General features: G+C 37.6%; 2 protein-coding genes across 2 annotated transcripts; one reads left to right on the top strand and one right to left on the bottom strand.

Annotated features, from left to right (window-relative positions):
- Positions 1-1179: 1179 nt before the first annotated feature.
- On the bottom strand, positions 1180-11345 carry LOC117629202 (probable E3 ubiquitin-protein ligase ARI7). Its single transcript, XM_034361716.1, has 15 exons — positions 10833-11345; positions 8736-8860; positions 8303-8408; positions 8093-8183; positions 7541-7713; positions 6648-6752; positions 6466-6554; positions 4925-5032; positions 4632-4722; positions 4427-4516; positions 3908-3955; positions 2963-3034; positions 2720-2819; positions 2505-2631; positions 1180-1758 (listed from the first exon to the last, which is right to left on the bottom strand). The coding sequence occupies exons 1-15, from the start codon at positions 11004-11006 to the stop codon at positions 1494-1496; spliced, it is 1764 nt and encodes a 587-aa protein (XP_034217607.1). The 5' UTR covers positions 11007-11345; the 3' UTR covers positions 1180-1493.
- Positions 11346-22486: 11141 nt separating this feature from the next.
- On the top strand, positions 22487-25957 carry LOC117615559 (protein farnesyltransferase/geranylgeranyltransferase type-1 subunit alpha). The gene is made up of 5 exons (XM_034344660.1): positions 22487-22806; positions 23340-23449; positions 23934-24054; positions 24238-24333; positions 25289-25957. The coding sequence occupies exons 1-5, from the start codon at positions 22573-22575 to the stop codon at positions 25721-25723; spliced, it is 996 nt and encodes a 331-aa protein (XP_034200551.1). The 5' UTR covers positions 22487-22572; the 3' UTR covers positions 25724-25957.
- Positions 25958-27905: the final 1948 nt, after the last annotated feature.

Below are 27905 nucleotides of genomic sequence, written 5' to 3' on the forward strand. Positions count from 1 at the left end.
TCTTTGTAATTAACTGAAACTAAAAGCCTTGTTCGATAAATGAATTACCAGGAGAAGAATTTCAGTAACATAAGTTCCAGGTGATCGCAGCACTGGGTCTAGATTTTTCTCCATTCCGTTTTCTAACTTATTTCTTCTACGATCTTCCTCAGGATGAGGTCCACAAGCTGAAAGAATTCCATTTACATCCCAGAACAAATCTCTGTCAACACTACTACTATATTCCCTTCTTCGGGTCGTGTTTTTGCACTCTCTCCCCCACCATGAGCCGAAAGTGGGAGAGAGGTTCATTTGACCCTCTCTTCCTACCGGTAGTTTCATTTACAAGATGGCATAGATCACCGTCGAGTGTGTCCCCCACCCTAATAGGGGGAGATTTTTGGGAAAAATCAAAGGCGGGTACAAGAATACCTGAATTTTATAAATCCCCAGTCGGGACGGGGAAATATCAAAGTGACTTTTGAATCAGGAAAAGGCGAGGGCGGTCATGCTGATAAGAAGGGTTTGAACATTGGGGATGTTTCATAGTGACTAGGCCATAATTTTGAGTAATTAGAGTTCAATTGCTGTAGCATTAAGGCTGGATTTTATTTATGTTCCTCTTGTGGCAGTCACGGTGACATGCAGCTGTTAAATGAGAACAATTTTGAGGGCAGTTATGATGATGAGTTTGAGCATGAAAATACTGTAAGACGTTGAAGCCAGATGGGTTGATGATGATGACACGACTTTGGCGAATTATGAATCAATTAGTCAACCTTACCTTCTTGACTTGGATTACTTTTTTCATGATTCAGTTGTATCATGTTACCATCTAAAGGTCAAGCTATTAAATCTTCTGGTTTTCGACAATTTTGCTGAATTGGGACAGAGAGAAGAATTAAGGTTTCAAAGGGAATGCAGAGAGCTGGGTAGGTCGTTTTAGAGGACCATTTCAAAAATTACTTCCACCAGTTTCGTTTGGTTTTCTTACCAAAACTAAAAAATAAAACAGAAAAAACCGCACCCAGCCGGACTGGACAATAAGGTTCGGCTCGGTTTTCTGGTTTTGCAGTTCAAATTGTCCAACCCTACCTTCAAATAGACTGCCTTCACCTAGTGTGCCGCAAGGTTGGTTCAAGAATAGATCCAAACAAAAACATTATTAAATTTGATACTACAGTATGACAAATGAGCATATTTGCATTCACAATAGACAACTATAATATATGATAATCAAACAATAGGTAACAAAAGCAGGTCATAGAACCCCGAATTCGTAAGGACATCGATATTATATACAGTGAACAATAATCACATGTTTCCACCAAAACACAAGAATACCAAGAGGCAAACCTACTTTTTCCCCTAACAAATCTGTCTTCATTTTTTTCCCTTTGATTTTACATCTTTTAATTTTCATACCAAGAGAGCCACTTCCATTATACTCTTGTTCTCAACTTGCCTGCAGTTAATTTTAACTACAAGGACAGAGATCAGGAAGCAAAGAATATTCACCGTCGCTGGTGGTGGCACATGTGGCATGTGGTGGAATGCTTCGAATTTGCATATGTACAGTACTCACAGGTCCACATACCTGTGCTGTCTACATTTTTGCTGGAGCCACCAGCTCGACTAGTTCCCTTTCCCTTTCCACCTTTCGCTTTGCTGCTTCCTCCATTTTTTGAGCTTGATCCACTGCAAGTTGCTTGAGAATCCACATCTGATAGGCCGTTCTCTAATGCGCTTACCAGGTTCTCAAAGTAATTTTTAGTCACCCTGTCACAGTAGAGCAAATGGATGAGAAGATTCAATCAGGCACTGCATTGAACTCAACTGACTCGAAGGCCCAGACTGGTAATTGCACATCACAAGAAAAGGGTATATGGATGAGCGTGTCTGTGAAACATTCCTAGTATAACTTAATCACATTGCTAGAATGTCAATGGTGCAACACAATTACAGATCTATTCTAGAAAACTAAAAATCCCACAAATTAATACTTGATAAATAACCTGATTTACTATTTTGTAATCACAGGCTTACAGCCAAAAAGAAAGTGCACTTTTAAGGTCAAGTCAGTAAAATACGTTCTTCCACGCTTACTCCTGTCCTTTTCTCATCCCCCAAATGGAGATTTGTTTTCTTTGCAGTTCCTATACTAACGAACCATTCACTCTATTTTCCTTCACTGCATTTTCTTTACTTATCATTTTGCATTCAGTGGTAAAAGCAAACTTTGGAAGTGATCAAGGAAACTTCACACACACACACACACACATATATATGTACACACAAACATACACAGGAAATATCAAGTGTGGACTATGAGGCCTTCGCACTGCCTGCCGTCTGGCAGTGTCTGTGAGAGTCAACAAGCAGTGCAATACAGACACAGCCACACTGCAAAAGTTCATAGCATATGTGGGTACATATACATGTATATGTATGTATATATATAAATGGTTAACCACACGTGTGGTTAACTGTATCAGAGAGTTGCTCTATATTTATTAAGTGTTTACCCGGTCAGTCCAGCTAGCTTTGTGTGGAAATCAATAAATTCTTTCGATGGGCCATCCGCACTAAGGAATTGCTGTAGCTCCTTCTCTGCACACTGATGAAGCCTTTCCAAACCAGATTCAGCCTCACCTGAATAAAAAAGCCGAATTGCATATTTCAGAAAACACAAAAGACAATTCCTAACTAGTTGCCACTAATATACACACAGAGTTTATACCTTGCAAGTACTCAAAAAATTGCCTCTTTGCATGCTCATGCTCAGGCAGGTAATACCCATAAGCATAAGTCCATTTCAGCACTCTCCTACACTCAACAATCTACAAACACGGAAGACAGGCAAAACATAATTTGTCAGCATGTCATAGCAAAACAATAATTTGATGTTCACTAGAATAAGTCCTTCCATATCTTTCAAAGAAAATAAATCTTTATATATCTCACAAAAATGATAGTAGTTCACCTGCTGCCAGGCATCAGTTATGAACTTGAGCTGAGACTCAGGTTCACGCTGTATGTCACTAAGCTTCTCCATCTGAGAAAAAAATAGCCAGTATATCATTAAGGTAAATACAGAGCACTTCATACAATTCCATGATAGCCAGGAAAGTAACACAGGTACGATGAAAACAGACAATCCTACCAAACATCTTGTAGCAATCACACTATTTTTATTTCAATAACACAAACATTTTTTTTTTTTTTTTGGGAACTGATGAAACACAAGAAGTAAAAGTTTCTTGGACAAGAAGTCCATAAAATAATCCACCCAAAACTTCCCCAAATCAAGATAAAATACAAAAAAAAGGGCTTAGAAATCCTAGTCAGATGAGGCTTGTAAGCCACAGCCTATTCTCTATTGATAAACAAAAAGAAACACACGAGTAGATAGCCGAACGAGTGATAGAGATCTAAAACTAGGGTGTGTGGATTAGCATAGGGATTTATAAAATGATGCCTTTGCTAACTTCTTATAAAGACTAGTAACGGTATGCTTGTTGGTACACAAATTTTTTGTGAGGGCAATTTTTTAATTGACTCCGTCAAGGCTATCAGTTCACATGATGGGGTTACCGTACAACCACAACTACACCTCTATATTCTGAAATCTAAAGGTCAAAAGTGATAACACATAAAACCTTTTGTTCGTGTTGTTAACGCTAAACTAAAGTTAATTTGTAGCATTGCATCTATTTATAGTATTCCAAATCTGCAAAAGTTTTAAATATGGTTTTAGTTCTACAATACGGTAGAAAGATGAGTACTAAGATCATATATGTTTTGAACACATTTGTTATCAGCAACTCCATTGAAGAATGAACATAGCAAACACATGAACCCGTCTCTATGTATAAAGAATATGTATGTACGTGAGCATGTACGAATTTCTGTAAGTACAGATACTTACATGCACAGTACGCATTTGATGCAAATCCGCAAGAGCTTTTTGCCTCGACTGCCAAGGAAGTACAAAAAGATTTTAGTGAATAATTAAAGAAGAATAATATAGCTCCACCAAAAGCAACATTAAGGCTTAGACAATTAAATCCAAGAAACAGAAGACCAATGCACAGAAAAATCTTGACTACAAATTCTGGAGGCTTCCAGCCTTTCTTTCAATGCAAACCATGCAAAAAGTCATGCACAGGTGTCGTCCACCTGCCTATTACTGTTTACACAACATATTCTATGAAAATTGTAATAAAGGCCAGCGAGTATTGAAAGAAATTGTCAAGAACTAAGCTTTCAGAAAATTAGGCTCTTCATTGGTCATTGGCCAGCCAGATATAAAGACACGAGATAAAGAGTTCACTGAAAAAAAAAAAATTACATGCCAGGGAACTATAACAGTATGAAAAAAAATGCATGAATTCAAAGCATAGCAGAACAAACACAGAGGAAAATTTGAAAAGAGAATTCTGAATACCAATTGATTGCTAGCCCAACGTTCATAATAATGAGTGTATCTCTCCAGAGAATTCTTTGCCATTTCTCTTCTTCTCTCAGTTTCATCATACTACAAACAACAATACAAACTCTTAGAACAGAAGAAAAAGAAAACTAGTCTTCCAAAAGGCAAATAAGAAGAACAAATTCTCAGAATCAGCAAAAAGAAACAGTAAAATCCTTACAACTCCCTCTTGCTTAGCTGCTTCATAGCGGTTACAAGCATAGAAACCACCTGTCCTCTCACCATGATCTGACCATGCACCAAGGCACAGCCTGCATGATACATATAATTCATTTAGAACCAGATAACCAAACTTAACAGTATAAGAACATAAGCAAAAGAAAAGTTCCCTCCAACAATATTTCTATTCTCAATCAGAATGATACAATGCTATTCTTCATTAATCAGATATGTTTTCAAACAGCTATCAATTTCCATGAAAGGAAATAAAAAAAATGGAAGCAGAAAGCATACCAGCAAAATTCAAATTTGCAAGGTGGTGTGCACGTCATGTGCATGCACCCTTGGTTTTTTTCAATAGGTCGCTTACACTTTGGACATGGCTTGGAATTGGCTAGTATCCTGAGTGCCATCAACAAAAGTTAGGACAGAACAACAGATATATGAAGTAACAAGAATCCACTCAATTCCCATAAATATGTTAAGAAACGGTTGTCTTTAAGAGTGTATCACAAATTACTGGACACCAATCATGCTTGCACTTTGCACCACTTGATTCAACATTATTCATGAATATACATTCGTATTTATGAATGCAATTTTTTTTTTTTAAAAGCCACCAAGAAAAAGATTACTGGACACTGATCATGCTTGCACTTTGCACCACTCAATTCAACATCATTAATGAATATACATTCGTACTTTTTCATATAACCTATTAATGCAATTCAAAAAATATATATATATTCCACCAAGAAAAAGATTACTAATACTAATAAATAAAAATAACGATAATAATAAATCTGTTACCTTGAAAAAAAAATAAAAATATTAATATGAATATGAATAATAGCTAAAGAATGAGTACTCTAATTTCAAATCCTATTAACAAGCTAGTTTACTTTAATCTGCCGCAACCTGCCATAACCAAATAGTCAAATACTTCTCAGTGGCCTTTACATGCATATCCAATATTTCAAAAAAGAATCCAAATCTTCAAAATAAAATTTCAATGTACACCTTAAAAAAAGACGGAATCAGTCCACTGACTGTAACAGTCTGTTCAAAGACTCGACAAAAATAAATTATGTTCAAATGGGCCCCAATTCTCAACATGCAAACACTGCATGGATCGGTTTTACAAAGTTGTTTCATGTGCCACTAGTCAAAGACCATGCAGGAAGACTTAATGATAGATATGACAAAACCCGTAGGAACAAACTCTAAGAGAAAAACTTTGATAGGTCTTCAGATGCTAGACACACTAACCTATGTAAACATATGTACCTCACACCATGTGATAAAGCCTATTTTTTATCAAAGAAAATAGTCTGAAGAAGTGAAATAAAGAAACCACTACGGTAGCTAATAGGGTTCATGCAAACATCCTTTTCCAAATGCAACAAAAGGTAGGTTTTCCACCATATTGCATTCCCAAAAATTTCAGGCACATGGTTTACTTCCTTAACTTTACCCCAGGAATAATGAAAGAGTTCACTTGAAAAGATATATAGAAGATAATCACATCAATATCATTGCATGTCAAAAGCAGTTGCAGTGATCAACACAGTACACCAAAATAAATAAAAATATAAGGATGTAGTTGATGAATACGAAGGTTAGAGAGACTTCATGGAAAAAAATAACAGTACACCCTAATTGATAGGCACATAATAAAGCAGTACGCTAGTCAGTTACCAACTATAAACTGTTTAAAAGAATGCAGCATAAAACATACCATGCAAACAATCAGAAAGCCAATACATATATCAAAAGAGAAATCCACGATGTGAACCCACAAGATAGAATTTTAGATGCTAAAAGAAAATACAAACCAGTTCATGTTTTCAGACTCAGCACTGTTCTTCATAATCCACTTTGACACAGTGCTACAGTCCACAGGACGATGAGCTTCCTCCGTACACTGCAGATTCAAAACAAACCGTGACTCATCTGGTATATACAAGTTTTCGCTAAGGCATCAATCAAATACTAAAAATTACAATAAATAACTTACATTCCAGCAAAAGCCATAGGAGCAGAGGCAAGAAACATCATAATTTTCATCATCACCAACAAAATTAACAGCATATTCACAACCCGGAGCAGGACACCACTTGGTCTAGCAACAAGAAGAAGAATTAAAAGAAAAGGTGAGAAGAATGGTAAATATCAAAGGAAAACATGATATTCATATAGTTCTTCACTCCACCACACATGACTAATGGACTGGACACACCATCGTACCATAAAAATGCAAGCGTAATAGACAGAACATGCAGACGCGCACACGGCCAAACATACACAAGGAGTAATTGAAAGGAAAGAAAACATTAATTCGTTTCTCAAATTGAGTTTGAGTATAAGAATTGAAATCATCAATCTTCACACATACTGAGAACCACACACAGGTATCACCATTTTTAATATGACTCTTTTATCATGATAACAAAGTATTCCAAGCCAAAAGGCAGTAATAATTAGAGATAAAAATTTCAAAAAGTTGATCTATTAAGATGTACTCGATGATACTATTATGAAAAATATAATCTTGCAAGGACGTTTATGAATGTTTATATTGTCAACAATCAAAATTATTTCAAATCTTGCATAAAAGAAAACAGTTTCAGATTTATTGTACAACTTTAGGTTTTCATTATCTGTTCATCTCTATATACACAAATGAAAAACTGCTTTTGAAACTTTTATAAACTTAAAACTACAGCTAAAGAAGTGAAAGAACACAGGCAAGACAATACAAAAACTCCACATCACTCCTCTAGACTTACGAAATTTCAAAGAATATACAAAAGTACTCCAACTTTTGGTCGTCTAATACTGGTAATATGAAGTCCACAGAATTAAAGGCTGATTAATGCTCCATATATAATAATCAATTGCAACATATACCTTCTTGTTGTTTTCTATATAAGACCGAAGAAGGTACCGAGAGTACTTCCGGTTATCTTCATCAGAGACCAACATAGTGATCATATCTTGACCGACAGCAGCACCACATGATGGATCAGGACATCTCAGTATTAAACATCCAGGACCATCGCCAATGGACGTTCTAATGTAGCCTATGAGAAGAACAAAAAAGAAAAAAATCATATCCTGAAAACCATAAAGCATGGCAATGGAAAGAAAGAAAGATAATCATAACAAGAAATACATTAGCATGGGATTAAAAAACTATGGATGTTCAGAAAATGGTGGAAAGAATGGCAAAAAAGTAGTTGTAAGAAATAATTTTTTTATACAAATAATCAGTGTTACTTTTTGTGGAGGGGAAGAGGGGTTAAGGGAAATTTTCTAAAACTAAACAAATAAAGGCAGCTTAAAACATGAAGGAGACTTGCAATTCCAAGGTCACATTCTACATATTCAGAGCTTAAGATGCAAGTTTCTTGTATCTCAGTCAGAAACTAGGTTTTTTTAAAAATAGCATATGTAACAAACCTTCCCAGCATGCACAACAAAAAGGATGACCACATGCAGCTGATCTGATGCTACTGCGGTGAAAGGCTTCAAAACAGATCCCACAGGTAAGCTGCACAACAAGATTTTTAGTTATATGATGGTGTACAAAGACATGAACAGATCAAAAACAAAACAGTTACCAGAAAACCAATAAAACTCTAATTTCCAAATGCATATATTACAGCTTACTTCTCTTGAACTGGTGAGCTGAATCACTGGCTTTTTTAACAAGCCAAAAGTTTTTCGCACTTTATCTTCATCAGCAAACCATGCTTCATGCACTTCACTAACACTCCTGCCATACAAAACCTTTTTCAGATAAATAACTTACAAAAGAGGGGGAGAAGGTGACATCAATGGTCCTATCAATTTCAGAAACTCTTATTTTCTTTTCCACCAAAGAGTGATGATGTGCCATATAGAATGGGACGAAGTTTTACCCTCCTCTTTTGGAGAGAGGGTGCCAATTGGCTAGGATCCCCAGTAATAGCTCACATGTTACTGTATTCAATCCGAACACAACATAAAGTTCTAAAGAACTGTTCAATTAAAAATTACAACTCTACATATCATGAGAAACTAAGCATATCAAAAGAGATAAATGAGTAAAAAAATGTAATACCAATTATAGTAACGAAGTAAAATGCTTGAAGCAGCTCTTGATATGGAAAGCACAGTAGATACACTTGTAATATCTTCTTCCTGACGCTGCTTTATATCTGATTCCTTCAAGATGATAAAATTATTCTGGAGGAAAAAAAAAAAGGACAAACATTTCACTTGGATGAAATCAATAAGAGCACTATAAATAAGCAACAGAACCACAGCTCCACCACAACTTGATTTCAAGTTTACATGATATGCATATAAAAGCTCCTCAAATTGAATGGACAAATCTCTTCCAACTACAAGATTTTATATTCAATTTCATATTGCATACATACACATCTGAAAAAGTGGTTCCTTGGAAACAATGAAGTAAGAATTCAGTTCATCAAGAATGCCTCTTGTTCAGAGACAAAAGGCTTCAGCATGAGGCGGACAAAGTGGATTCAAGAATGCTTAAAATCTGTAAATCTCCCAGTAATGATCTTAAGACAAGGCAGCCACTTTTTGATCTCTTTACTGGCGTTGCAGGGTTAAATGGTATCAAGTGGTGAGGATGAGCCGATATTCTTTAATTGGCTATTAGTAGTGAAAATCATTTTGTGTTTTATCAGGATTGGAGGTTAACCGGCTAAGAGTTCAATTGCGTGGATTATTCACAAGATAATAAATTGGAATAGTCAGCAAATAGTTCGGGTGTAGAGTAGGGGTCTGGCCTTTAAATTATGTGTCTATCACTGGGTGGAGAGCCTCGAGTGGTGGGAAGCTTACAATAGTGCAGTCTATTTTGGAAAGCTTATCAACTTATTATTCGTCTCTTTCTAAAATCATGGAGGGGTAGGATTGATTATTAATTTTTCCTTTGTCCTAATATTTAAGTTATCGGCTTCCTTTCTACTTGCCGGTTATTTAAAGGGGCAAGAGAACCAATTCTTAAAGGAGAAACAGCAATAGCGCTACAACCTCAAATTGCTCAACTAAATCATTGGCAACACTAAAGAATACTGTGTCTTACCATGTTATCAAAAAGCTGCAACCAACTTAAAGATAAGCAACCAGATAAAACTACATACACTAGCTACTTGTCAAGCAAAGGTTTCTCTACTATGTTGGTAACACAAACCTATGTATAGATTGATAGCAGAAACTAGACAAGTTATGACAATAAATCATTCACATTCTCTCAAGCTATAATACAAAAACCAGTAAAACTGACATAGACAATTATATGCAATTTTGGAGGACAAAAAAAACCAAAATTATTATTATATCTACTGCAAGCGATGGAGCACAAATGCAGCTCCCCGATCTTTCTTTTTTCCTTGATGAGAAACAATACTTTCATTGAAAAACAATATTTGAAATTACACAGAAAGGGGACAAAAGCAGCTCCCAAATCAGAATGAAGGACCAAATGAAAAGAATTATATTTAAATTTAGCAATTAGTGAAGCCCAAACAATAAAACCCTGCAACCTAAACATTCAGATAAGACCTATGCTAAATCCCCCTCATCCCTATTCCATCAAAGCCAACTGCTCAGTGTCCTGCTAGGTCCAAAGTCAGAATTAAATCTGTATCAACTACCTAAGCCCAAACAATGAAAAGTACACACCACTTGCTGGAAAGGAAGAAGGCAGTCAGAAATTGCTATCAATATTACTCAGTCGTATGACAACCTGAAGGATAGCGACCAAGAGAATCATATACGTAATTTTTTTCAGCTTTCCTCTACTACTCTACAAAGCCAACCGACAGACAAAAGTATCCTTACTCAAGCTCAGAAGTACAAACACAGGTTACTTCAGCTCAATTGGGCAAAAGTTATCACAGTTTAGTCAAGGGTAAAACAGGCAAGACTAATCTTTTAGTTTATATTGTTAGCTTAACAAAGCTGCGGACTCCAACTTTAAACAAAAAGAAAGAAAATTCAGAACCCAATTCCCATTAGTTTCCTATATTCACAAAACCCAAACGATCAAAGCATCTAATTTTCTTACCTAACCATTCCAAAGCTTTCTCAGCTCGCAAACAGAGCAAAAGGCAAACAAATTTCAATAAATTCACAAATTTTGCGAGAACATTAAGACAGAAAACGATGTAGTCGGACAAACCTCAGCTCGACTAGCCTCGATCCTCTTGATTCCCTCATTATCCTCGCCGAAATCGACATCGACGTCGTCGTCGCTGCCGTAGTAGTCCATGCCCATCTCGTCGCTGTAAAAGCCCTCGTCGTCATCCATGGACTCGACGTCGTTGGCGTCGTGCATATCGTCCTCGGAGTCCATCGTCCCAAACAAACCCTAAGGGCGGGAGGAGTGTTTGGCTGGCGAGAAAGCGACGAGAGTCGGTGCAAAACTGAACAGGAAATCGGAGAATCACAGGGTAATTTGCCGGTTTTAAGTTACTAATTGATCAAATAAAAAAGATATTTTTTTCTCCACCCTTTTCTCTCTCTATATCTATCTGTCTGCCTGCCTTGCTTTGGATATTTATATAAAAATATTTTTAAAGCAAAACTACAGAAGAAGAAGGAGAGCGAGACGGAGTTGAAGAAGGAAAGCGTTGAGTGCGTAAGTCTGACGTCAGAACAGAGTTGTGTTGAGAGAGAGAGAGAGAGAGAGAGAGAGAGAGAGAGATAATGGGACTAGAAAGGGGGCGTTCTATTATCAACCCTCAATTTGCTAACTACACCTCATTCTGCACGTAAATTCTATACCGACCCTTTATTTGACGACGACTACACACCCATCAAGGCACGCACCATCCAATTCGAGAGGAAGATTTGGTTTCCTCTCGAATTGGAACATAAACTGGAACTTACATATAATCTAGTTCGGTTCAATTTTTATAGAAAGTGTCTAAAAGAATCATATTAAACTGGACTTATGCGATTTCAGTTCAGTTGGAAAGAAAAATATAAAGATGTGAAGAAGAATAAAATATGATGTATAGAAAAATAGAAAGAAGAGAAAAACATATACAATTGATAAAATAAGAGAGAAAGAGGGGAAGAGATAAATATGAAGTGAAATAAAAAGAAATATGTGGAACAAAGAGAAAGACGGAAGTGCAAGAAGAACGGATATTGTTCACTTAAAAGAAAAAGAAATTGGGTTGTAGTTATTTAGATGAGTATAAATTGGAACTAAGCCAATTGGGTTGGGTTAAAATATCTATATATTACTTGGAGTTAATAATATTTTTTAATATTAATTAGGCTTACTAATATTTTTTGGATATAAATAAATAAGTAAACTTAACATAACCGGTCTGGTTTGGTTTATATCAATTTTTCCAAGACAAGAATCGGGACAAGAACATATCCAAAGCGGTCCAATTCAGTTTTTGAGCATTGAATGACTTTTTTGATCAACATAAAAACCTACCTCTAATCATGCTCCCTATCTAGCTCCTAAAATAGGAAGATCTCTAGGAGCTCATAAATCTGAGAAGAGAGGAAAGGCTTCTAGTGACTCCCTATAATTAAATGTTACTATATTTTATTATTATTTTAAACATTTATTTAATGATGTCTTTAATTTTATCATTTTTTTCCTGCATTTTATTTAATGATAATCAATATTCAACGGATGACATGCCCAATCAATCTATAAACAAAGAGTTGCAAACTCAATTAACCAACAACAACAACAAAAAGCAACGATCTCGCAACTTCACTACGAAAGAAGACAATCTTCTTGTATCAGCTTGGCTCAACTAGGAGTGGCAATTTCGGGCAAGACCCATTACACGACTCGAAACCCGCACGAGAATTTAGCGAGTTCAACCCGCACGATTAAAATTCGGGTCATTTTTGGGTCAACCCGCCATGACCCGTTTAATAAACGGGTGGGTTTCGAGTCAACCTGCCAACATGCTAAAATACCTATTTAACTCGTTTAACAAAACAGGTCATGGCGGGTCAACCCACCAACCAGCTAAAATACCTATTAACCCGCTAAAATACATATGTAACCCGCCAACCCGCTAAAATATATGTGTAACTCGCCAACCCACTAACTCGTTTATGTTTTTATTCTTCATTTTTCTAATTATTTTTAATGTCTTTTAGTTGTTACTACTTAGTAGGTCAACCCGACACGACCCAAAACCCGCACGAGAACTTAATGGGTCAACCCGTACATGACACATTTATTAAACGGGTTGGGTTTGGGTTGAGCATTCCTAACACGTATATAATCTTGGCACGATACGACCCATTGTCAACCCTAAGCTCAACGTCAGCTTGGATGCGGTACAAGAAAATGAGCAAAAAAGTGGAACATATTGGAAGAGAATTTGGGAATACATCCATGAATGCAAAAGCTTTTTAGGTGACCGGACTGCCAATTCTTTAATGCACCATCGGTCAACAATTCAACTTGCTGTGAATAAGTTTTGTGGATGGTATGCTCAAATTGAACAAAGACAGCAGAGTGGTCTCAATGAACAAGATATATATATTTTATTTAATTATTTATTTATTGTTTCATTTTATAATTCAGTTAGTTTTTTTTATTTTATATACTTTTGCAGATCTTACAAGCCAAGAAAATGTATGAGAAAATAGTTGATCAATCATTCACATTTCTGCATTGTTGACATGAATTGAAGCACCATCCTAAATGGTTGGTAGATTATTCCAAGAGAAAGAAAGTGCTGCAACAACTTCTCCATCCACTCCAATATTAGTAGAAGAAGACAATTTGACTTCAAAACCTTTGTCGATTTGGAGAGGCCTTTAGGTAAAATGGCTGAAAAGGAACGATTGAAAAAAGAAAAAGGGAAAAGACCAAATTTATGACAATATGACTACGCCTACTTTATTGCTCTTAGAAAAATACATAGAAGAGAAAAAAGAAATGGAGAGCAAGAGAATGGAATTTCAAGAATGGATTATTATTCAAGAGCAAGAAAAGATTACCATTGAGCAAGCTAAAATTTGACAAAGAGATGAGCAAATGGAAGAAAGGATAATGTCACAACATACAACTGGGATGCCTCAAATGCTAGAAAATTATTATAAGGGACGTCAAATGGAAATTCTTGCAAAATGAATGGGGAATTAAATTTAAAGAAAAATTAGGTATTCGATACAAAAATCTTTACAAATTAGGATTTGAGACATATAGTATTTCTGTTTGGGTTTTGATACATAGGAATCAAATTTTGTTTTAGATTTGGCCACAAAGGAAGCCCAGATTCATTGTGCCTGTCTAAATTATAAAGAATTAGCAAATGCCCCACTAGTGTAGTGGTTTGGAGTAATTACTCCATCAGGCAAGGTCCTGGGTTCAAGTCCTAGCATCCGTGTTGTGTGTGTGAGTTTAATATGTTATCGCCCCTTTCAATAGGAAAGGTCATCAAAAATATATATATATATATATAAAGAATTAAAATACAATTTTACCCCTTTTTATTTAAAAGCCCAAAATCTGATCTCTCTCTCCCTCTCTCTCTCTATAACGTCAAGCCGAAAGCTATCTGTCTTTTCTTCCTCGCTATGAAAGCAATGCAGTAAATCTTAGCATCGTCCAAAGAGCTCTCTCTCTTCTTCCTCACGTCGAGTCTACTCTAAAGTAAAGCCCCCATCATCGAAAACCAGACTAAACCAGGGACCACACTAGACTCACCGATCAAAGTGCCACCCGGTTCTTCGCTGAAAGCCTTAGCTTGGCCGTAGCAAGAAGCCTGGGCAGGGCTCATCTAGGCTCGACTTCGAAGGTAGACTCATTTTCCGGTGACGACAAAGTGCTGTGAATCCGTACGGTGCGTCATTTGTGATGGCTAGTTCCGACGAAGGAGGGTTGATTCCGGAGATCAGAGGAGGGCAATTCTCTCTGTCAGTGTAAACACCATAAAGAGCAAATATAATTCAACTCCCAATATTCAGTGGTACTTCCTATACTCTGCTTATTTTATTTTTATATCACGTTATCAACACGATAGTCTCTCCTTTTTATTTCTAAATCTTTCCCAGCTCAACACTATGTGATTATTTCTCTGTCTCCTCTCTGTCATATATCTCTTCTCACTTTACTACTACGACGACATGCAAACTTTCTTTTTTGTGTTCTCACAATTTTTATGTTGTTTCATCCATGCTTGTTTAATTTACTTTTTTGTAATGTAATTTGGAATGGTGCTGTTTTATACCCCATCCTGTTATTTTATGGTGGTGTAATTTTTATTACCCATCGCGTTGTAACACAAATTATCATAATAAAATGATGGTGTGATCTTAAAACCCATCTATTATATTTTAAACAGTGGCACAGTTATATTGCCCACAATATATAATATGTTATATACTTCATATGGTGGTGGTTTTTGACAAGACCGACCCAAATTCCACTTTGAAATCCGAGTTGAACCCTGTGCGTGTCTGACACCTGGCCGGTGCCGAGCACAAATGACCTAAATGCCCTTCTAACAAAATTTCAGTTTAATAACAAGCTTGACTTCTACTGAAAATTTGGTAGAGTCTCTCCTGTAATTTGATCAATCCACAAATTTACACCTGTCAAAATAAGCATATATATATAATACAATCCAACTTCCAGCATGCGTATAGATACATTCCAATAGTAAAATCTAAGTTCTAGGGCAAGTTATCAAAGCAACACTAAGAATTTACAAAAGAAGTCTGCTCAATTTCATGAAAGCCCTACATCAAAATGGGGGAAGCTCGGAAAGTAGGAAATGGCCCTGTGGTGGATCACTGTGCATGCCTACTGCCTAGGAGAGCAAAACATTGAAAACGTGAGTGGACCAAAAACAAAGTTCAGAAAATAGCAAATGAACGTACTAACCCCACTTGTAAAACAGTTATAAAAACTGAATCAATATCCTCATACTGAACTCATGCATTCATATTTATACATATAACAGCAAACAATATTCCTGCTGTAAGATATTGAAGTAAAACTCAACCTATCATATAGGTATACTTATTTATTCTTGCCAAAACCCTTAATTACTATTTATTCCTCGTGTCACTGTGGTGACACCCCTTCGCAGGACTCAGGTTAGCCTGATCCGCCTTTCTCGCGAGACTTAAGGGACACTAAGCCCACCTGAGCTGCATTAAGGGACACTAAGCCCACCTGAGCTGCATTTCTCGCTCCCACAGTTCGAATATCCCTAAGTCTCGTGGGACCAAAGTCAAGCATGTTGATTTAACTAAAGACTCTACTTAAACATAAATAAAACTATCTCCTCTCATCTTAAAACTCTGCCCCCATCCTAACCGATTTCTAAAGTTCTTACCTTTACTATACTCAGGTACTCTCATCTCGGCAGCAAGTAAATAAAATACTTAACCTTAGCAATACATGCCAGAAAGCCCTCGATCAAATGCATACTTCTACAGATCAAATTATGAATATAAATTGTATACAATTATTTAAAAAGCAAAGGTCCACTCACCCTTGATCCGAGCTAGTTGGACCTCTTGAAGGTCCTTCCTGCGGGTCGGTCCGTGTCCGTGTGCCTGATTAAAACATCATGAATATCTAATTAATAAAACTGCTCGGTATAATCATTTAAATAAAACATTGACCCCCTAGCTCCTAGAAGTGCGTGCACTAACTTAGAAACATTTCCTATGCCCACAAAAGCTTTCCTTACATTTAAGATGGTTGAGAAGTACCTCGGGACTCCAAAAGAGCTAAAGTCCCAAAAAGTCAACCCGGGACCCCGTGGGCCCACAACTCACAATTCTGATCCGAAAGCTCCTAGAGGTTTTAATATACCTAGGACACAAGTCCCGAGAGTTTGATCTCGATCGGACGGTTGTAATGACCACGATCGTACTATTGGATAATTATTGTAAACCTAACCCTAGGGTTGGCTTTTTGGGAGTATCCGGGACTTTGATTTACGATATGTCGACTCCTATATGATCTTGAAATTATCTAGATCAACATATCTGAGAATGACTTCGATCCAAGAGCTCCAACGTATCGAACCCAGAAATCGCACAATAGGCAAGATCCGTTCGGGGTTCAAACGTTATTCGAATTGAAACCCGCAAGTACCTACGCGCTCGTGATGACCAAAGGATTGTTCTAGGACTGAATGTGGTCCCCACCACATTGCCCACGAGCTTGATAAATTCCTGGCGGCCGAAAAAACTCCAAACCGTAGGCCCAAACTCCTATCCTAGGTAAAACACCCTATTTGGAATCACTTTTGTTCTTGGACCTACCCTAAAAATTGGTCAGAATTACTATCCCAAAACCGGCCGAACCCTAACTCGAAAATTAACATGCCAAACCTAGAAATTTCTCAAATCCTACCCAACCATCAGCTAGAACATGAAAAATAGTCAAAAATTCATACCTAAATCGACTGATTTGGTGGCCGAAGGAGAGAGAAATCGCCGACAATAAACCTGTTGAAAATGCGATGGTTTTCGGCTCGTTCCGGCTAGATTCGACGGATGAGAGGGCGGAAGCTGGCCGGAAAAGGAAGGGGAAGAGGTGGCGGTGCTATCCGGTCTGGTCCGGTGGGCTAAGTTGCGGTGTGGTGGCGGCTGGGTGGTGAGGTAGTGATCGGCTGGTGGCTTTTTGAAGGGGGTTTGGCGATCAGGAGGAGAGAGAGAGAGAGAGAGAGAGAGAGAGAAGAGAATCATATTTTAAAATATGATTTTTCTGGCAATTTACGATGTTACCCCTCATCGTATTTCCTACAATACGACTCAGATTTGAGTCCACTACGTGTCTACGAACTCATTTCATCGCGCTCCACGTAACGGTGCAAGCAAAAATCCCAAATTTCCTCCCGGTCAAAAAGTCAACTTTTCCTTACTAATTTATTATAGGGGCAAAATTTTGTCTCCCTAATAAATTAATAATTAAATATTATTTTAAGGACCAGGTTGTTACAGTTTTATCCCCACATTTATTTTATTTAAGGTATGGAGTAGGTTTATTACCCATACGGCAATATTTATTTAAAAGTGTGGCGCAGGTTTATCGTTTACGCAACTATATTTACTTTTCATTTAAAAGTATGGAGTAGAATTAGTGCCTATACCAGTATGTTTACTTTATCGCACATTTACTTTTACTTAAAGTATGATGTGGAATTAACCCTCATAATTTATGAATTTACTTTACCGCACATTTACTTTTATTTAAAGTATGATGCATAGTTAACATCCATACAACAAGCAATTTGCTTTACGAATTTACTTTACCGCACATTTACTTTTATTTAAAGTATGGTGCGGAATTAATGTCCATACAACAAGCAATTTACTTTATGAATTTACTTTATCGCACATTTACTTTTATTTAAAGTATGGTGCGGAATTAACGTCCATACAACAAGCAATTTACTTTATGAATTTACTTTACTGCACATTTACTTTCATTTAAAGTATTGTGCGGGAAATTTTTAGCACTTTATTTTTATCATTAATTAATATACATGAATAATGAGGGCCTAAAGTTTCTCAAACAATTATAGGGCATGAAGTTCCTATTAATAAATGGCTTATGTCCCGGATCCCAAGCCTAAAGTTTCGGGTAAAATATGCAAGATATTTTTGGCATGAAGTTTAAAAATATATTAAGCCAGAAGATTATTGCAAATTCTAAAGCATCTCCTTTTTTTTTTGTTTTTTTTGTTTTTGTTTTTGTAGATGGCAAAGTTAGCAAAACTGGAGTTTGCTGCCTTGGACATTTCTGGAGACAACTATTTATCATGGGTCCTGGATGCCAAACTCCATCTACGTGCCAATGACCTTAAAAAAATAATTGTAGATGAGAGCGATGCTTCACCCGAAGAAAATGCAAAAGCCGTGATTTTTCTTCATCGCCACATCCATGAGGCACTAGAAAGCGAATATGTGGTGGTTGATGAACCGTTGGTTCTATGGAAAGCTCTAGGTGAAAGATACGATCACCAGAATTTGGTGACCCTCCCAAGAGCTAGATACGAATGGACTCACTTGAGACTTGAGATTTCAAGATTTCAAGACAGTGGCCGAGTACAACTCCGATATGCACAGAATTACCTCCTTGATGAGGCTATGTGGTGAAAGTATATCTGAGGAGGATATGCTCGAAAAAAAAACTTTTTCATGCTTCAAATGTCCTCCTGTAGCAACAATACAGTCATAGTGGTTTCAAGAAGTACTCGGAACTTGTATCTTGCCTCTTTCTAGCTGAGCAGTATAATGAGCTCTTATTGAAGAACCATCAATCTCGCCCAACGGGCTCAACACCACTTCCTGAAGTAAATGCTGCATCTCGGGAAGTGAATGCCACTTCATCTTTTAGCAGTGTCCACAAACGTGGGTGAGGAGGCAAGCGTGGCCGCTGGCAAGGGAGCAGGAGAGATCGTGGTGTTTACTCATATGGTTTGGGTCCAAGGGGCAATCCATCTACGAATGGCAAAAATGCATCCCGTAATAAGGGGAAGACACAAACAAGCCATGCGCCTAGAAATGTTGAAAGCACTTGTCACAGATGTGGTGCAAAGGGACATTGGGTGAGTACATGTCGTACGCCGAAGCATTTGGAGGATCTTTATCAAGCTTCACTTAAGAACAAGAAAGTGGAGACAAATTACATTGATCATGCTCAACCAAATTCGCCAGCCACAGATGGCTCATCAGAATTATCGCGTCAGTTAGACAAGACGCATTTGGATGTTTCTGATTTTGTTACCGAAAGAGGGAATAAAGCTTATGGGTCCAAATTAGATTAGATTTCTTAATGTACCATTTGTATTACCCGAAGTTTTGTTTTTAGTTTTCGTTTCAATCCAATAAAAGTGGCAATGTTTTCTTATTTATTGATTCAGCTTATTTTGTTTATTTGAAGGCATGGATGTAAATTATGGATGCCCTCAAAACAAAGGCTATGGAAAAGATATTTGTTTCGCAGACAGCGCGACTACTCATACAATCCTTGGAGATTGAAAGTATTTCTCAAAATTAATGCTTACAAAAGCAAAGGTAACAACCATATCAGGTCCTGCAGATCTTATTGAAGGCTCAGGAATAGCCCAAATTAGTTACCAAATGGAACAATACTGTCCATTCAAGATGCTTTGTATTCATCTAACTCCAGAAGAAATCTGTTGAGTTTCAAATATATACGTTTGAATGGCTACCATGTTGAAACAAAGAATGAGAAAAACATGGAATATCTTTGCATTACCTCTAGTGATGCCCAAAAGCGTATACTGGAGAAGCTTTGTGCGCTCTCACCAGGGTTGTACTATACAGCCATACAAACAATTGAGGCACATAGTGTCATGGACCAAGAGTCCATTGACTCAAATGCTTTTAAGCTTTGGCATGACCGGTTGGGTCATCCTGGATCCACCATGATGCGTAGGATCATCACCAACTCTAAAAGACATCCCTTATTGACAAAACACATTATGGTATCAAGTGACAGCTTTTCCCAAGCTTGTTCACAAGGGAAGTTGGTGATTAGACCATCACAACCAAAGGTTGATGTTGAGTCCCCATCATTTTTGCAAAGAATTCAAGGGGACATTTATGGGCCTATTCATCGTCCTTGTGGACCATTTCCGTACTTTATGGTCTTAGTGGATGCATTTACCCGATGGTCGCATGTTTACCTTTTGTCCACTTAAAATATGGCATTTGCTAGGCTCTTGGCTCAAATAATTAAATTACGAGCCCAATTCCCAGATTATCCCATTAAGTCAATCAGACTTGATAATGCTGGTGAATTTACATCTCAGACTTTTGATGATTACTGTATGTCACTAAGCATTGACATTGAATATCATGTTCCCCATGTTCATACTCAAAATGGCTTGGCAGAAGCTTTAATTAAGCATCTTCAATTGATAGCACGCACTTTGCTAATGAAAACAAAGTTGCCAGTTTCTGCTTGGGGATATGCCATTTTACATGCAACATAACTGGTGCAGTTGAGGCCCGTAGCCAACAATCAATATTCTCCAATACAACTCGTGTATAGTAATCAACCAAACATTTCCCATTTATGAGTTTGGGTGTGCGGTATATGTGCCCATTGCACCACCACAACGTACTAAGATGGGCCCTTAACGCAGATTGGGAATTTATGTTGGTTTTAATTCGCCATCTATCATCAGATATCTAGAGCCCCTGATGCGTGATATCTTTACCGCCCGATTTGGAGATTGTCATTTTGATGAGACAATCTTCCCACCATTAGGGGGAGAAAAATATGTTCATAAAGAACAACAAGGCAAACTCATCCTGAAGAACGACGTGAATTATCGTGGGACGTACCCACTTTGTCTCATCTCGATCCTCGTACCGCCTAATGCGAAAATGAAGTGAGAAGGATCATTCACCTCCAAAGTATTGCAAACCAGATGCCATATGCATTTAATGATGCAACAAAGGTGATGAAATCACATATCCCCGCTGCAAATGCACCTGCAAGGATTGATGTCCATAATAGACAAAGCAATGTGCCAGCAAATGGTTCATCTATTTCATGCTTGAAGCGTGGCAGACCACTAGGCTCAAAGGATTCAGTTCCCCGAAAAAGAAAGTTGATGGCAAAAATGAATCCAAATGAAATAAATGGAGAGCCCACAATTCATAATTCAAATGCCCCCCAAAAGGGACAGGTACTTCCTGAAAAGGAAAATGTCCTTGGTGAGACAAGTGCCCCTAGAGTGGCAACTGTACCTGAAAGTCAAGAAATCTTCTTAAATTATACGTCCACTGATAAATTGTGGAATAGAAATGAGATGATCATCGATGATATATTTGCATTCTCAGTGGCTACTGAGATCATAAAAGATGATGATATTGAGCCTTGATCCATTGATGAATGCACACAGAGACAAGATTGGCCTAAATGGAAAGATGCAATCTAAGCAGAATTGAATTCTTTGGAAAAAAAGGAATGTCTTTGGACCTATTGTTCCAACTCCACCCAATGTGAACCCTGTAGGTTACAAGTGGGTATTTACAAGAAAGCGCAATGAGAAAAATGAGATCGCAAGGTATAAAGCACGACTTGTTGTACAAGGTTTTTCATAAAGGCCTAGAATTGATTATACGGAAACATATTCTCCCGTAATGGATGCAATTATGTTCCGTTACTTAATGAGTTTGGTGGTTTCAGAAAAACTTGAAATGAGACTTATGGATATCATTACCGCATATCTGTATAGAGAATTGGATACATATATATATATATATATATATACATGAAAGTCCCAGAATGACTTAAGCTGCCTGAAGCAGCTAAGAATAAACCACGGGGCATGTTCTCAATTAAATTGAGAAGATCATTATATGAACTAAAACAATCTGGGCGAATGTGGTACAATCGTCTCAGTAAGTATTTACTGAAGGAAGGATACACAAATGATCCTATTTGCCCATGTGTGTTCATTAAAAAATCAGAGTCTGAATTTGCAATAATGACAGAATATGTCGACGACATGAATCTAATTGGAACTCCTGAAGAGCTCCAAAAGACTGCTGATTATTTCAAACGTAAGTTTGAAATAAAAAACCTTGGAAAGACAAAATATTGCTTGAACTTACAGATTGAGCACAGTGCTAATGAGATTTTGGTTCATCAATCAACTTATATTGAAAGAGTATTAAAGCGATTTGGCATTGGAAATGACTGCAACCAATTTGGGGATGCACATTTTTGGACCTATATCAAATTAGGTATCTCCCCGTGCCCGACCCGTTTTCCAACTCTCATCCGGGTTTTTAACTCTTTTACTAGTCCAGAAAGGAAGGCTCAACGATACATCTCTCTCCCCCCGTCTCTCTCTCTCTCTCTCTCTCTCTCTCTCTCTCTTCATCGACTCAAAGGAAAGGAAGAAGCTACGGGAGAGATGGACTCGGACGAAGAACAAGAGTGGGTCCCGTTGAATAATAGACCGGAGTGGTCGGACGTCGTTCCGGTTGAGCAAGACGACGGCCCGAACCCGGTCGTCCCCATAGCCTACAAGGAAGAGTTCACAGAGACCATGAACTACTTCCGAGCCCTCTACAGAGCCGATGAGCGATCCCCTCGTGCCCTTCAGCTCACCACGGAAGCCATCAAATTGAACTCAGGAAACTACACTGTGAGCTTCGTCTTTGAATCCCAATCTCTGCATCTTTTTCCGCTTTCCAGTTTTTTGAGATTTGTTTGGGTGGGGCAGGGAAGGGTTACTCTGTTTGGTTGCTCAGAAAATCTGGGAAAGTGAGATTTTGTGTATGCTGACATTAATAGTGTTAGTTTCTCTACTTGAAAGTCTATCTTGAAGTACCCAAAAACTTTTACTGAGGATTTTTCTTTTCTACTTTAAATCGTTGGAGGTTTTCTTTTTCTTTTTCCTTTTATGCTTTGTTTGGTTGCTGATAAATACTAGGAAAGTGTGAAAGGAAGGTACTTATTGAGGTTTATTATCTTGTCATTCATTAGGAGTTGATCATAATTCAAAATCCCATAGTTTTAGTGGGTTTTTTCATTTTTGTTTCTTTGGTTGATGAGAAAATCTGGAAACTGAAAAAGATAACTCTATTAAGTAGTTTGGCATAAGGGGATGTTGGGTAGTCTCGAAATACGGACAAAATTCGTAGTGCAGTGTTCAAATTGTCTTTTTCTTCTGTGCAGGTTTGGCATTTCAGGCGTTTAATACTGAAGGCGCTTAGTGCTGATTTACAGAATGAACTTGATTTCACTGAAGATATTGCAAGGGCTAACTCAAAAAATTATCAGTTATGGTGAGCTACAAGTCTTTCTATACTTTGTTGCCATTGAATTTCAGCTGGATATTTGTTCTATCTCCAATATGTGTGTCTGTGTGCATATGGCGTTCGAGTTTTCAACTATACTTCTGTTTCAAGTTTACATGGGTATGATATTGATCTTTAATAAAGTCTATTTGGCATATGCATGAGCCCTCCAACAGGCCAGAGATTTCTGGCAAAGAGCCTTGGTTACATTGATGTTGGACAGTTTAGGTTGTAACTTTAAGCAATTTGAACTTACTATTGCAGTTGCTTGTAGCTGCTGATTATGAAATTCTCAAGGAATATGGACAACGATTATTGTCATGTTTCATACCTCAGTATTTAGTAGTTTCTGATGTCAGTATTTTTATTTTCTTTCTTTACAGCTTCTATTAAGTTATGTAGTCATCAAATATTTCCTTAAAACATCTATGAGTTTACTAGTACTCCATTAATTTATGAAAGATACTTGTAGGCATCATAGACGGTGGGTTGCTGAGCTGTTGGGAACTAATGCTACAAGCCAGGAACTTGAGTTCACCAAGAAGATACTTTCCCATGATGCTAAACATTATCATGCTTGGTCTCATAGGCAGGTATGTTTCTTCCTTTGACCCCATTGTGCTGAATGCAAGACATCAGGATCTTCCTTGTATTTGTTTTTAGACCTGATTCTTGTTAACGGATGAGCACTTTGAGCACCATTGCTCTTAGTGTATACTTGGCATTTGGGTTTTACAAACAGGATTTTATTTTCATTTTGTTTGTTTGTTATACAGTGGGTTCTTCAGGAGCTTGGAGGGTGGGAGGATGAACTTGACTATTGTCATGAGCTCCTTGAAGAAGACGTCTTTAACAATTCTGCTTGGAATCAGGTATGCACAGATTATAGATATTCTTTACCTGCCATTTGGTTCTAAGCCTCTAACCATGTAAACACAGAAAATCAAGTTATAGCCTTGCTAGAATGTGGAGCGTTATGATAACTGCACATATATGCATGTTAGATCTATATTTTTTTTTAAAGAAGAAACAGAGAAGTGTTAAAAAACCCAACAAACTAATCAGTCAACAGCAGGCTGCTGGTCAAGTAGAATGGATGGTAAAGGAACATCCCTAAATTCTGATGAAATTGATGACCAAAGAGAAGAAAGAGCCGTCACTCTTTCCCAGAGCTCCTCAATGTCCACACCCCTATAACCATCAAAATTCCTTTTGTTTCTCCCTGACCAAATTACCTGCAAAGAGCGAACCTACAACACCCCCACTACAGTCTAGACTTTTTCCCTTTGCCAAAAGCTTCAGTGTTCTCGCTCAGTAAAGAGTAACAGTCTGCAGGGATCTCCCAACTTAACCTTGCTTCCCGAAATAAAGCATACCACAACTGTAATGGTATTGGACAATGAACAAAAAGATGATCAGCAGTCTCCCCCTTCAATATTTGATGATTGATCCATTGCATTGTTACGTTCTTCATTAGGAGATACTGCAGGCATCGAAGGGTGTAATCTAGAACCTTCTAATCTTTTCAGATTTTCTTAAAAAAAAAAAAAAAAAAAAAGAGCTTGTGGCCAATATAGTCATTAGTCTAACTAGAAACAGCATTGCTATGCATCTTCCCACTGGAATTTGCTACTCGAAAACAGTAAAGAAATGCCTTCATGTAACCGACGAAATGCCCCTTCTAAGTCTTATAAATACTGCATTATGGCCTTCTGCTCTTGTTCAAGTGCTTTTGAGGTTTGAACAGTAATTATCTGTATGTTCACTTTGCTTTGTGTGTATTTGTGCATGTTTCTTCTTTGACCCGGATATGCTTGTCTATAACAGAGAAATTTTGTCATTACAAGATCTCCATTCCTGGGAGGCCTAAAAGCTATGAGAGAATCTGAAGTGTCTTATACTCTGAAGGCCATTGTAGCCCACCCTGAGAATGAAAGTTCATGGAGATACCTTCGGGGGCTTTACAAAAATGACAATCAGTCTTGGATGAAGAATACTCAAATATCTTCAGTATGCTTGAAGATTTTAATTGCCAAAACCGACTGTATCTTTGCTTTAAGCACACTTTTGGATCTCATATGCCATGGTTTCCAAGCAAGCCAAGAGTTCAGAGATGCTGTGGATGCCCTAAGAAATTCAGACTTGGAACAAGCAGAATCTGAGTTGGCCAAAACTATCTGCTCTCTCTTGGAAACGGTCGATCCAATAAGAGTCAACTATTGGAAGTGGCGTAAGAGCATGCTTTGCCAAGATGCTAATTAATAGAATTGTAACGGAATAACGCGACTTTTGCAGCACATCCATCCATTAATTAAAGATTCTAGTCGAAGTTGAGTGCAATCTCATGTGTTTTCATGGATTTATATGTTGTAATAGTAGAAAAACCTTGTGTTGCAATCTGATCTTCTTTTGACACCAAAATCTAATTTTAAATTGGGGAATGATTGTGATAATGTACATTATGCATATTTATCCCAATGGGAGCTTATTTGTATCGATAAGGTGTCTATATCATTGTGAATATTGATACATTCCAATAGCTACCATGATAGGAATCGATAAGGTGTCTATGTCATTGTGAATATTGATATTCTAATAGCTACCATGATAGGAATCGCTACGGAAGCCAAAAGTAGACTTTTTTTCTTTTCTTTTTACATAGACTCCAAACTAAGACCTGCTATTTTCCCGCAATCCAAGCCAATGTTACTGGAGCAATAATTCATGAGCATAATTGAGGATCAATAAGAGAAAAATGAGGGATAAATAATGTCGTCAAATTTTTCTAAGAGGGAATAATTGAGCGCTTTCTTATGAAGTTTACAATATCGATCTAAATTCTAATGGCAAATGACAGAAGTTGAAAATAAATTCCTGTGAAGCCTTTGGACTCATTTAAGAGCCACTCCAGCGGTGAAGCCCAGCCCGAGGCGAGGGCAGGCCAAGAAGAAAAAGTGGCTCCAGCGTTGCGCCCAGGCCTGGGTTTGGTGTGGGACCCACCAACTCGGGCCAGCCCGAAGGCCAAACTAGCCCCAGGTCCAAAACGAGGTTGCTGACGTCACGCTGACGTCAGCTAGCTACAGTACCCGCTACAGTACACTAAAAGTCCACGTGTCGCACTCTGAGCTCTCCGATCAGATTTTTTTTCTCCAATTCAACGGCAGCCAATTTTTGTGCAATAAAAAAATGAAAAAAATTGAATTTTTTTAAAAAAAAATACCAAAAAAATACTCTTTTTTTTTCTATAAATACCAAAAAAATTTCCGATTGAGATATGAATTTTATAATAAATATTGATATGTATGAACCCAAAAATATTATCCGAAAATATTATCTAAATTAATTATTTTTATTAAAACATTTGTGAAAAAAACAAAAAAATGAATAGTAATTGCCATGGCTAAGGGCAACGGGTGGAGACACAATTTACTATTTGCAAGGGCAAGCACTATTCACGTGAATAGTGCTCGCCCTAGCTCCACCCTTGCCATGGCTAAGGGCAAACGGGTGGAGTTGCTCTAACAGGAAAAATTGCTCCAACTGAAACAGTTATAAATCCATATCATTTCACATCTCTAGGTTTGATGTCAACTTTGCCGTCAGAAAAGTGTGCCTTCAATGATTTTTTAAAATAATATTTCATATGTCGTCCCCATTTAGGTTTGAAGAACTAGACATTAGTATTAATTATTTTTTATTATACTTTTTTTTTAAAAAGTTTTAATTATTAAAATAATACTTTTTTCCAGTACGAGTTAAGCATATTATTAAATTGCCACGTAAACCTTCAAATTTTATATTTGACGTGACAGGACCCGATCCTAATTCCACTTTGGAATTCGAACCAAGCCCTGTGCGTGTCCGACATCTGGCAACTGTCGGGCACAAATGACCATTTTACCCCCTCCTGCTACAGTTACTAGGAAAACTTTCGTTGGACCGCTGCCGAAAATTCGGCAGAGTCTCCTCTGTATTTTGACCAAACCCAAATTTTTATATCTGTCAAACAATCAAATATATCCACACCAACTGCCAGAATAGAATAACCAAGTATTCACTAGCTCCAGTTTTCTGCTAAAACTAGATATCAGAGCATTTTCTAAAGATTATAGGGTTTCAAGGATTTTTCCACAAACTCTACCTTGCTTGGTGACGCGGAAACTAGGAACAGCCCGGTGGTGGATCCTGCCGGGCCTCTGGTGCCTGATTACCCATAAAGATTAAATTAATAAATTGCTCAATAAAAGAATTTAAATTAAACACCCTGCCCCCGGCTCCTAGAAATGCGTATACTTATTCCAAGTTATTCCTATGCCCACTTTAACTTTTCAGATAGTTAAAACGGTCGTGGAAGACCTGAAGCTTTACCAAGCGATCAACCACCAGACCGGCCGATCCGGGACCCGTGGGGTCCACGGTCTCCGATGGTCAATCTGGGCTTATC

Source organism: Prunus dulcis, chromosome 1 (genome assembly GCF_902201215.1).
Source record: "Prunus dulcis chromosome 1, ALMONDv2, whole genome shotgun sequence".
Classification (NCBI taxonomy): domain Eukaryota; kingdom Viridiplantae; phylum Streptophyta; class Magnoliopsida; order Rosales; family Rosaceae; genus Prunus; species Prunus dulcis.

Coding starts and splice junctions, on each gene's coding strand:
- LOC117629202 (XM_034361716.1), bottom strand. CDS start 11,006: ATGGACTCCGAGGACGATATGCACGACGCCAACGACGTCGAGTCCATG. Junction 4,723..4,924: donor TGCAAATTTGAATTTTGCTG/GTATGCTTTCTG, acceptor TGTATCATGCAG/GCTGTGCCTTGGTGCATGGT. Junction 3,956..4,426: donor GTTGGGCTAGCAATCAATTG/GTATTCAGAATT, acceptor CTTCCTTGGCAG/TCGAGGCAAAAAGCTCTTGC.
- LOC117615559 (XM_034344660.1), top strand. CDS start 22,573: ATGGACTCGGACGAAGAACAAGAGTGGGTCCCGTTGAATAATAGACCG. Junction 22,807..23,339: donor TGAACTCAGGAAACTACACT/GTGAGCTTCGTC, acceptor TCTTCTGTGCAG/GTTTGGCATTTCAGGCGTTT. Junction 24,055..24,237: donor ATGCTTGGTCTCATAGGCAG/GTATGTTTCTTC, acceptor TTTGTTATACAG/TGGGTTCTTCAGGAGCTTGG.